Raw genomic sequence first — 11,199 nt, 5'->3', positions numbered from 1 at the left:
ATTTGCCAGACTACCAGAGGGCGGTGAACTATGTTGACATTACCTAGGTAAAATTACATAAATCCGGACATAAATTACCCCAGAATTGTCCCGCAGAGGCGGCATCGGGCATGCACTGATTGACCTGCTCTCCTGCTTTCTGCTTCACTCATCTGGCTTGCTGTCTCTCTTTTCGATTGTACGCCTAACGCTCTTTTAGCCGGACCCTTCGCCACCTCCCCCATCCACTCTTTGTCGAGTTCCTTTTTACGGTTGCCTGCTTTGTCGCCGCCACCATCTTCCGCCATCGGCCTTTCCTCCGCTTGGTCTGATCGTCCCCCGGCTTCGATGAATCCTCATTCATAGCTTTATACAATGGTCCCAGATGCTGCGGCGCTTCCTTCTCCGCCAACTTTCGCGCCGGGGGATACTCGCAGCCGGCATAGCCTAGGTGGCATGGTCTCGGGCGGGGGATATCACAATGGCTTTACGCCGCATTTTCCCAATATAAAGGACCTACAGGATGAAGCAGCAGCCCTGAATGTGGACGGATCAACATCGGTGTGTGGTCTGCGACTTGAGAACTAATGCTGACACGTATCGGCTAACTTGGCTTGAACAGCTCACTGATTTGTTGACTACGGCCCAAGACGCCATTACGAAGTTCAGAGGGTTCGTGGATAGCGACCAACTCGATAAAGCATACGTACAATATGTTCGCGCTTCAGAAATCACTATAAATCTCATTCCACATCACCCCGATTATCGGACCGCAACCAGCCACATTCCTGGTTGGCACAAGCGATTCTCGGACCTGATGATGGCAAGTCACATCCATTACAAAAACATTTGGCATGCAAATGCTTTGAGCATGAGCGCTAATTAATTACCTCTAGGCCGTACGAACCAAACAAGGGACTGTGGACACTATCAAACAGCAAATCGTGCAGAATAACCTCACAAGTTTGAGCCAGCCGACAGGCCAGTTTTCGCCCAGCGCTCGGCGACCGGCATCACAAATTCTTCCTGCAGGGACGTATATTACAAGCCAACGGGGTCGCCAGAGTGAGTCAGCAGACTCATCAACGCGGATGCCCAGCCCATCGCAGTTCCAAGCGTTCAATTCGCAAGAGCAACCAAATAGGTACACGGCGCCTCCAGATGCACTTGCTCAGCGACTTGCTAGGTTGAAGACAACATCGCCTATTATCAGCAACGCCAGTCCGGTTTCCGCTAACTGGGGTGATAATGACCGGGGGCATCTTGAAAACCAATTTCCTCGGCCATCATCCTATGTCTCTCATGGGCCTACACATGGGTCGACATTAAGTTCCCCTCCTAGGCGACCTCTAGGGCCTCGCACCATGGGGGCAGCTCAGGGCGGGCCCTCTTTACCTCCGAAAATTCCCCTCAGCACGTCTCTTCCGCGCGCACCAGATCCCGCATATAGCCCGATATATACCGTACCTTCACAGACCCCGTCAAATCCGCCCAAGACCTCAACAGAGAGCTTTCGTCCAATAAATCCGCGATATTCACATCTCACCAACTCTCCTCGTGGCAGTCGGAGTCCTAATGGCTTCGATGATAATCCATATAGGTCTCGCACGCCTAACGGCGTTCATCCGGTTAAAGGCCCTACAAGTAGTACAGCTGATCTACCACATAGATCTACTATCAGTGCACAGGAGTTGCTGGATCATCTCCGACGATACAACATCCTACTCATCGACGTGCGAGCTCGAGATGAATTCGACAGCGGCCATGTATATGCCAAATCGATCATATGTATAGAGCCCGTGGCTCTAAAGGAGAACGTCTCTGCAGAAGAACTTGAGGAGCGCTTAGTGGTGTCTCCTGAGCATGAACAATCTTTATTTGAGAAGCGCAATGAGTTTGATATGGTTGTCTATTATGACCAAAACACCGATTCAAACAGTTACCTTGCTGGTCCTCCCGTTGGAACTACAGCACCCCATCTCAGGGCGCTATATGACACGCTATACGAATTCAATGCTTACAAGCCTTTGAAGGATGGACGGCCGCCAACGCTCTTACTGGGTGGACTTGACGCCTGGGTTGATCTCTTGGGGCAACAGTCGCTTGCCACATCGTCTACGGCTGCTATATTAGCCTCCATACAGAGGCGGCCCGTTGCAAGGCCAGGACGTCCTCTTGGGAGGGTCCCGACAATGGCTAGCGCCAACTCTAGTCTCGAAATTCGAAAGCGAAGACTCCGCAAGCTTTCGCAATTGAACGCTGAAGAACTCACAGAATGGTTGGAGAAGTCAAAGACAGAGGAGATTGACGCAAGCACTTACCTTGGAGATGAATCACTCACGGAAGAACCAGAAGAAGAGCAACAACAGGCTGGAACCCCTGTCTCGCCTTTTGTTCGTTCATATGAGGATTTTCTGCGTCGTTTTCCGGAACCCAACGCTATTCAGCAATCAATGGTAGCGGCCCAACAAGAACCGTCCGCGAGCCCTAATTATGCGGCGCCTGTGCCCGTCGCTCCATCGCGGCCTCCACCTGCTGTTCCTCGACCGAGCTATAGCGGCGTGTCGGATGGTCGGCAGATTCAAGCACCCTTGCAGAGGCAAAATTCAGCTACCAAAACCGCGCTGTATACCTCGAATTCATTACTTAATCGTCTCAAGCTACCTCGCACCGGGTTAGCGAACTTTGGTGTCACCTGTTACCTCAACTCGACCATACAGTGCCTCAGTGCAACAGTGCTGATGAGCAAGTTCTTTATCGATGACCGATTCAGATACTATGTTCAGAAGAATTGGAAAGGATCTCAGGGTGTCATGCCTGGGCTATTCGCCAATCTCATCAGATCCTTGTGGAAGAATGATGTGCAGGTAATCATGCCGACATCATTCCGGAATTTCTGCGGGCGCCTAAATCAGGAATGGGGTATAGATAGGCAGCAGGATGCCAAGGAGTTTTTTGACTTTGTTGTTGATTGTCTCCACGAGGACCTCAACGTGAATTGGCAGCGGACCCCACTCAGGCCGTTGACATTCGAAGAGGAGATGCAGCGGGAAAGAATGCCCGTGGCAAAGGTTTCCAGAATAGAATGGGACCGTTACTGCCATCGAGAAGAGTCATTCATCTCATCGCTCTTCGCCGGGCAGCACGCGAGCCGTCTGCGGTGTACTACGTGCCAGCGAACATCAACTACATACGAAGCCTTCTACAGCATCAGTGTGGAAATCCCGCCGTCCGGAAAGGGCGATATCTACCAATGCCTCCGCAGCTACTGTCAGGAAGAAATGCTAAGCGGCGACGAGGTCTGGAAATGCCCATACTGCAAATGCGAGCGCGTTGCAACCAAACAAATCATCATCACTCGCGCCCCCCAAATCCTAGTCGTCCATTTCAAGCGCTTCTCCGCTTCCAAAACCCAGAGCGCCCGCAAAATCCATACCCCCGTCGATTTCCCCCTTTACGGCCTCCGCATGGACGATTATGTTTTCTCGCAGTCTAGGCCTGCGTCCCCCTCGTCAGATGTTCCCAGCCAAGATACAACCCTCGCCACAGAGCCACCTTTCACATATGACGCGTATGGGGTTCTTCGCCATCTAGGCTCGTCCATGGGCAGCGGCCACTACATCTCTCTTGTCCGCGATGCATCCCGGCAATGCTGGCGCAGATTTGACGACGGCCGCGCAACGGACTTTGTCCCGCGCGATTTGTCGTTCAAAGACCGGCTACAGAACGAGCAGGCGTATATTGTATTCTATGAGCGCGTTCCAGCGAAATAGCATAGCAGCGTCTTTTCCGCTTTTCCTTTTCCCCTTTCCCCCATTTTTCTCTCTCTCTCTACCTATATATACATATCTGTGTGCCTTCCCGAGTTGACTTGAGAAAGCACATCCATGCGCTTACGTTTACGTGTGAATTCCACGACGTCGACGCTTTTGTTTCTGCAACTCTACTTCAATCTTCAAGTTTCAGCTTGTTGTTGAATATTCTTTTCTATTTCTCCTTCGAATAGCATGCATGTTGATCATGATACGATACGATATGGCATTTGGCATGGACTTGACTGATCTCGCAAGATGGTTCCGGACTTGATATGTATAGACTTCTCTTGTATGCCCGGGGCTGTGTCTGATATATAGTAAGTAGGCAGTTGGATTATTAGCGTTATGTAGCGATTATTGTACCATTGTTTGTTTTATTCTTGATCTTCTTTCCGGTATATTATAGAAAACGCAAGAAAACAAGGTTACCCTATGTTGAAGCTAGATGGCATATATAGAAATACAAGATGTGCGCCCTCCGATATTACAATTATGTACGTGAAGTCTATCGTTCCATCGAGAGGGAGAACATCCATCGTGCCGCCTCACGGTGAATATATAAAGTATGGGCGATACTTGGGTAATGATGTCGATAGGTTCGTAGTAAGTGAATGGAGTATTTGACTTTTGCTTAGGCCCTTTCCCCCTCGTTACGACTCAAACGGAAGCCACCTCTACCGCGACGTGAAGAGCTTTCAGATGTCGCAGCATCCACGCGAGATTTCTTTGACGGCTGTTTTAGATTGGGGTGAGGGTGCGATTTGCCATTCCTGGTAGTTGTGGCGGTATGCGGCTGCTCGGGACCATTCCGCGGGGGCTGCTGAGGTTGGGCAGTGCCACCGCTCGAAGAGACCTGCTGTTGGGGTGGTTTTCTACGGCGCTTGCGCTGGCCGCCCTTCTCAGTGTTGCCACGGTCACCTCGTCCCCCGCGGCCACCTCTTTCGTCACCTGGCTGTTCCTCGCTAGGTTCTGGAAGACCCTGTACTCGGCGAGACTCTTTGTCCCACCATTCTTGGAAGGCTTGCTCGGCTTGGATATCTTGGAGATTGTGCTTGGCTGTTGCAGCTTCGCGGATCTCGTCTTTTTCTGTCTGCTGTTGCATTAAAATGGTGGCTAGAGACATCGAACCGGGAGAGTCGGAATGGAAAGCTGTTTGGTAGGGTTCTGGTCGGGGGATGTGGCGGATGGATTGAACTGAGGGGACATCGTTAGGGGATGCAGAGGATGTTGCTGCGTCGGATGGTCGTGGAAAAGGGTTGGTAGTGGTGGCCGAAACACTGCGGTTCGTCACTGGCGTTAGCGTGGGCTTTGAGGAGCTCCCGATTTTGGGCGATGGGGCGCCTGCCACGGTCTGGCGAAGTGTCATCCCAGATCTTTGGGTGGACTTTGACGGTGTGGGAGATGGAATTTCTTGTCCGTTTCTGTTCGATGGCGGTACAGCTGGAGCTGGACTTGGTGTAGGAATTTTCCAAGGACTTTGCACGGCCTCCTTTGCTTTTAGCTCAGCGTGGGCCATCTCTAGCGCCTGTTGCTGCTGCATCTTTTTCCGTTCCTTCTGAGATAGCTTAGGAGCAAACGAGCTGCTGTTCTCTCGTCGCGCAGATATTCCTAAGCTGATGTTTGAGACTCGAGCTTCTGATGCTTCGCTCATTATGTCCTTTAGGTTCTTCTTAGCGCCTGAAACCACCGCCGTCGAGCCCCAGGGCACCTGCGAGGACGAAGGAGTGATCGATCCATTCTTACCCTGAGGCGCTGTAGCCTGGAGCCCGGACGGAGATTTGGCAAGACTTGCATCTTTTGGAGAGACCACTCGGTCATCCAAATAGCTTCTTTCTACAAGAGAGGTTGCATCTTGTAGACTGGAATCGATCACTGGTGTATCGTCAGGCCCATCAGCTGTTTTAGTGCCGCGGTCCGGTGCCTTCCCTTTCCCCAAGTCCAGAGGCTCATCGTCCATCTGGAACATCAGGTCACCGGTCGAATGCTTTGATTTGAGGAGTGGGCTATCACAAGGTGTTGCGTTATGATCTTTGTTCATGGCAGCCTTTTGTTTCGTTTGTGAAGGCGAAGCTGCGGGTTTTTCGGTCGATGCTCGGGGCTTTTCATGCAAGTCAATTTTGCTGACACGAGATTTGAGCCTCATTGAGTCTACCAGTCGTCGTTTATTGGCCTCTATCGACGAAACGAGTTCCGGGTACTTCTCGTAGATATACTCAATGGAGTTGCGGCCTCTGGATATGGGGAAGGCTGTCATCTGGTTATCATGACAAACATAGTCAAGTTCGCGCAGCAAATGTTCGTCAAGATCTCCCAAGAATCTATGAAAGTGTTAAAACTCATTTACCGGCAGTCTCATGCTTGGCGCACTCACCTGTTTGAGATCAAATCTTCCAGGTTCAAGCAGATATACTCCAACGCAGCATCTTTGAACTCTGACACAAAACAAGGAGCAATTGAGTTGAGAAGATGACACACATTGCGCGAGGTCACTGCCACATATCAGTACTCGTTCTGGTTGGAGAGCTATATTACTCGACCTACCAAACCTCCCCAAAGCCTTTTGACAAATCTGAGCCAATCGGTCAATCATCAATTCGTTAGCCACAAAAGCAACATCAATGATCAGATCAACGAAATCTTGAGTATCTTTCGTCCGAACCTCATCAAAGAGTCCATCGTCTGTATCCGCATACATATATCGAAGAACAAACTCAAAAACCGGACGATCAATATGTCTGAGGTCAACATGAACGGTGTCCCCAAGATTTTTCCGTCGAGACGAAAGCCACCTGCCACCTGAGCGACCGTAGAATAAGGCATTGAAGAATGGACACCTTTGACAAAGGACTTGACTATGAGCAGTCACTTGGTCGCCGTTCAGTTCGATTACGACATCACCACTCTCAAAGAAATATGGGTCGCAAAATGCCGTAGCAAAATCATTCTTCATGGTCATAGAAGGCCTGACCATAAGCACAGCGGCTCGCTCCAAGGCTGGAAAGTTCAAGTGCGCGGCAATACGCATCACTTCCGTCCGGATCTGGCGGTAGCGGTAAGCGTTTTGAGACGAAGATCGAGCGTGCTGCCCAACATCCATAACACTGTCTGTGTAAAGGTAGAAGGCAAGATTCAACAGAGTCAATTCATCGATTCCTTGGAAGAGTATTTGGCAGTGTCCATTCCGGTCTTGCTCGATAGTCAGAAGCTCCGGTACGGAGGCGTTGTGTTTGCGCCGATAATCGTGTAGCGCCTTTCTGAGAACTGAGCTACGGCCTGCCAGGATGAATTCATGAACAGGAATCCGTATTTCAGAGACAGCTGTCATGAGCCAGGCTGTCCCAGCAGGTGGTTTGCTCAACGTTCGTCGAAAGTACAGATCCAGATTTGGCGACTCGACAAGCATTTGCTTGATCGCGGCGACCGGCTCCAGGTCACGAGGCGCGTCTCGGTCGACACTAGAGCTTGTTGGTCCTTTGGCTGCACGAATTGAGTTGAACGGCGATAGCGGCCAAATGTCTCTCCAAAGGCTAGTTGGGCTAACATTGATCTGTTCTTTGGTCACATCGCATTCGCGCTGGGCCACGGCAAATGCTCCAAAAGCGTTGCTACAGACACCCACAACCCGGGAGAGACCAGGAACGCGAGCAAATTTGTACTCTCTTGAGGATCCGTCCTTTGTCTTCCGTCGTCTCTCTTTCCTCCATGCTGAGCCCGAAGCTGTGCAGATAATGATCGAACCATCTTGACCGACGTCGACGTCTTTGACAGCCATATGCGCCCTCTTCACAGACCAAACGCGTACAGGCGGGGATAGAGAATTGCGGATTTTGGAGGGATTGGTCGTTGAGGTCAAGCTTGGCAAATACTCTAATTTATTGACCTGAGCTGTGAAAACTTCACCTGAACTTGACAAAGCACAAAGAGTATTGCCGCCGGACCGAATTTTCACAATGCGATTAGTCGAAGTCTCGTAACGGGTGGACATAAAGCTGTCTCTTATAAAACTGGAATTTGACTCCAAGTTGAATGAGAGCTTAGAATAGCCGTAATGAGAAAACACCCAAACTTCATGGTTCTGGAGCAAGACAGCAGTAGCCTGATCGGTAGCCGACACGCTTTGTGTCGGGGTGCTGAGAAGTGAGGCGCCCACCCGCCGGGGTGTTGTTTGCACCTCGAGAGACCGAGCGTCTGAGTCCATAAGACCCAATTGGCCTTCGTTCTTACCAAATGTGTACAAACCAGAATTGCTATAGACAACCGAATGGATAGATGAGGCAGCCGCTCCAAGGATAACTTCTTTTTTGAAAGGGTTAAATATCTGCCGGGGGGATGGCTGAATCGGCACGTCATCTTTGTTGCTCGTCCGTGGGAGGCCATAACCTAATTGACCAAACTTGTTGCTGCCCCAACTGAAAATGTCTCCGTTCTCAGTAATCGCGAGGGTATGGTCCTGGCCCAGCGCAATAGACACAACTTTTCTGCTCGTCAGTCCGCCACCCTCGATGCAGACAAAGCTAAATCGCGTGGCCTCGTCTCCGGTACCTAAGCGACCACCAGGACCAAAGCCACACATGAACAGGTTCGATTCGGGATCTTGTGTCAGGATGGCCGTATGTAGTTTGGACATGGCAAACGTCTGGACTTTGAGTGGTTTCGCTTTAATGAAGGCTGGCAGGTCCTGGTCGAGAGTGGAATCGTGAGCTGACGTAGTTTTGGTGTCCTCGTGCCGTTCTTGATATTCCCGGAAGAACCGCTGCAATAGGTGTTCTGGGCGTGTGAGCGTCACTCTTTCAGGGTACTGGCGGTCGTCTTGGTCTCCCACGCCAAGATTCAGATTTTTGTTACTGCCAAATGTGTATACTTCGTCACCGAATAAGTTCGCCCGTGGCTTCTCTGTAGACTCGGCGGTATCTTCATCATCCGACGAACTGATGGAGGAAGCATCATCCAATCCAGCATCCGCAGGCGAAGGAACCAAGGAGCTGGCAGCGGATGATACGCGCTTAGTATCGCGAGAAACGATCGTGGCTGCATAAACGTCAAAGGGGCTGTAGCCTTCTCGGTCTTTGATCTTGATGAGGCCACCGCTGGGCTGGCCTGGAGATCCTGGTTTGCTCAGATCGGTTGCATCGCGAGCATCGCGGGCCATTAGAGCCCGCGCAATTGTGGCATTGCCCGCATATAGAGCCCGATGTAGCGCTGTCCATCCGCTTTCCCAGTCCTGCGCGTATATGTCAAGGTACGGTATTTCAAGCAGAGCGAGAGCGAAATCGACGGCCGTAGGTTTCGGTGAAGATGCGACATGATGTAGGAGGGTTCTCCCATGGTGGTCTCGAGCGTTAAGCTCATCCCGCGATATGTTCTTGGTCGACCGCGGGCCAAGTCGGTCTGAAGATGAGGTAGCCGGCGAGGTGCCGGTCAACTTCTTAGCCTTTGGCGAAGCACCTAGGGAAGACGAAATCATCGAGCCGGGGTTTCCTGCGTTAAAATAAGAAGGCGCCCCTCCAGACGGAGCCCGCTGGCCGCCAGAGGTATAGCTGGCACTGGCCAGATACCACTGAAAGCTTTCAACGTCATCGCGTACAAAAAAATCCCAAAGCTTGCTACTCATGTGCCCAGTGATTATATCGTGTCAAAGACTCTTTTCAGCCCGGAACCGGAGCGTCAGCTTCACCACGGAGGTGGACGCACAGGTGAGATTTCCGAGCGCGATAAGAGTGCTCTGACAGGGAAAAGGAAGGAGGTCGTCGATAGGCTTCGACGTGTGCGCGATGCTCGTTCGTCAGCGGTCTGTTCGATTCGGGATAGAGGTTGATCAGGGCGCGCGGTTTCGAGGGATAGGAAAAACGTGGTGGGAGACGCGAATGTGTGGTGGCGATGACTAGAACGGATGACGGACAGAACAGTTATCTCCGAGGTTCGAACGGTGCCGGCGGGCGATCTGGAGGCTCGAAAGCGGCGTGCGACTGCAGAGGAGGAGTAGAGAAACGGAGTTTGACAAAGGATAGGACAAGTACTTGATTATCAGGAAAGAAGAGCTCTCGAGTGCGCCAGAACGAGCCATGGATAGGAACCTCGCCGCGGTGACCAATCGGGAGTTGCGCGCCCCTCCATGTTCCCCGACGAGAGGCCCAGGTCGCCCGTTCCTCCCCCTCATGCACTCCATGCTCTGCGCATCTGCTGCTTGTCTGTGATGCAATTGCGATCCCATCCTGATGCCCGTGCTCGACTAATTTTATTATATCTCCGGGGCTCTGGCGGCCGTGCCCTGAATTTACGTCTCCGTTCCTCCGTACTCTATGCTTGTACGGAAGCATCGGATGTCGCCAGTCGCAAACTATCATGGTCAACACACACTCTCTCCTTAAAGCAGCTGACGAACAATCCAGTAACTACTCGCCGTGGCTTCAGGAGACATTCAAGTTCTAATATTTGTAACCGATACTAAAGCCATACTCTGCATGGTGGTTGAACGGGACCCCGCTTGGTGAGTTGTAAGCAGGGACCACAGTCTGTTTTGCTGTTCGACATCCACGAAGTACAATAGGTCTAGGGACACGATGTCGATGCTTTGTACATTCCGAACTTAGGACTCTCATCTCATGGGAGCTAGGTCGGTAGAGGATGATTCGGCAGAGATCGGGGTCGGGAGCTATCTCAGGATTTCATGACAACAGGCTATTCGATAAGCTTCATTCGTCTGGTATGACAAAAAGCATGGGGAGGCTTGGAGGATCCTGCTTCACGGTTAACACGGCTCGTCTCGTATCGATTATCTTCGTTATATCGCCTTGGTAATTAGATTTTCTATCTGATCTCCTTAACCTCGCTTAGAGCATGGCCCTGAAGTTAGATATATATGTTAGGGGGCAGCCGAAACTGAAACGCAAACTATAACATCGCACAAACAATAACAAAGCAAAGCTGCTCGAAAAATGCCTAGTAACGAGCGCAAATGATGCTGTCAAACCCCCTCGCGGTCTGAGGGTCGGTACAGCGACTACCACGAAGTACATTTAGGGTTTGGTAAAGGGTACTTTGGATCAACGCCGCGATGGGCACTCTGTAAAAGCTCTGGCGCAGGTTACACAATAAACGAGGACAATAGTACATGTTGCCCTGGACTTTCGACTCCGTAGCGATGGCCAAATAGCGCTCGAGTTTGTCGATAACAAAGAAAGAAATCGTCACCAAGGTCCTATGGGAGTCTTCCTAGGGAGTGCCTGAAGCGCGAATCCGCCTTGAACTCCACCTGGAGCGGCGCGCCGCAGGCCGCTGCAGATGAGGCGACCAGTCTCAGGATCTCAGCCACTTGAGTAGATAATGGTCTGTGCCTGGGAGCCACAGCTGATGCGCATTGCCATCCTGGGGCGGGATTCGCAGCCAGGCCTCTGAGGAGAACCAG

At 51.4% G+C, this 11,199-nt stretch overlaps 2 protein-coding genes across 2 annotated transcripts; one reads left to right on the top strand and one right to left on the bottom strand.

Moving 5' to 3' along the window:
- The first annotated feature begins 98 nt into the window (after nt 1-98).
- Nucleotides 99-3,989, top strand: BDV17DRAFT_168878 (putative ubiquitin C-terminal hydrolase). The gene is made up of 3 exons (XM_073754786.1): nt 99-540; nt 602-802; nt 876-3,989. Exons 1-3 carry the CDS (start codon nt 355-357, stop codon nt 3,750-3,752), a joined length of 3,264 nt encoding a protein of 1,087 aa, XP_073619475.1. The 5' UTR covers nt 99-354; the 3' UTR covers nt 3,753-3,989.
- Nucleotides 3,990-4,425: 436 nt separating this feature from the next.
- On the bottom strand, nt 4,426-9,908 carry BDV17DRAFT_279434 (BTB domain and ankyrin repeat protein; the record flags this gene model as incomplete). Its single annotated transcript, XM_073759715.1, has 5 exons — nt 4,426-6,112; nt 6,166-6,283; nt 6,336-7,499; nt 7,533-9,397; nt 9,901-9,908. 5 exons carry the CDS (start codon nt 9,906-9,908, stop codon nt 4,426-4,428), a joined length of 4,842 nt encoding a protein of 1,613 aa, XP_073619474.1.
- Nucleotides 9,909-11,199: the final 1,291 nt, after the last annotated feature.

The sequence above is a fragment of the Aspergillus undulatus genome (assembly GCF_047715775.1).
Source record: "Aspergillus undulatus strain CBS 261.88 unplaced genomic scaffold BDV17scaffold_5, whole genome shotgun sequence".
NCBI classification, from domain to species: Eukaryota; Fungi; Ascomycota; class Eurotiomycetes; order Eurotiales; family Aspergillaceae; genus Aspergillus; species Aspergillus undulatus.
Note: the sequence above shows the minus strand (reverse complement) of the source record. Positions and strands in the feature narration are given on the sequence as shown.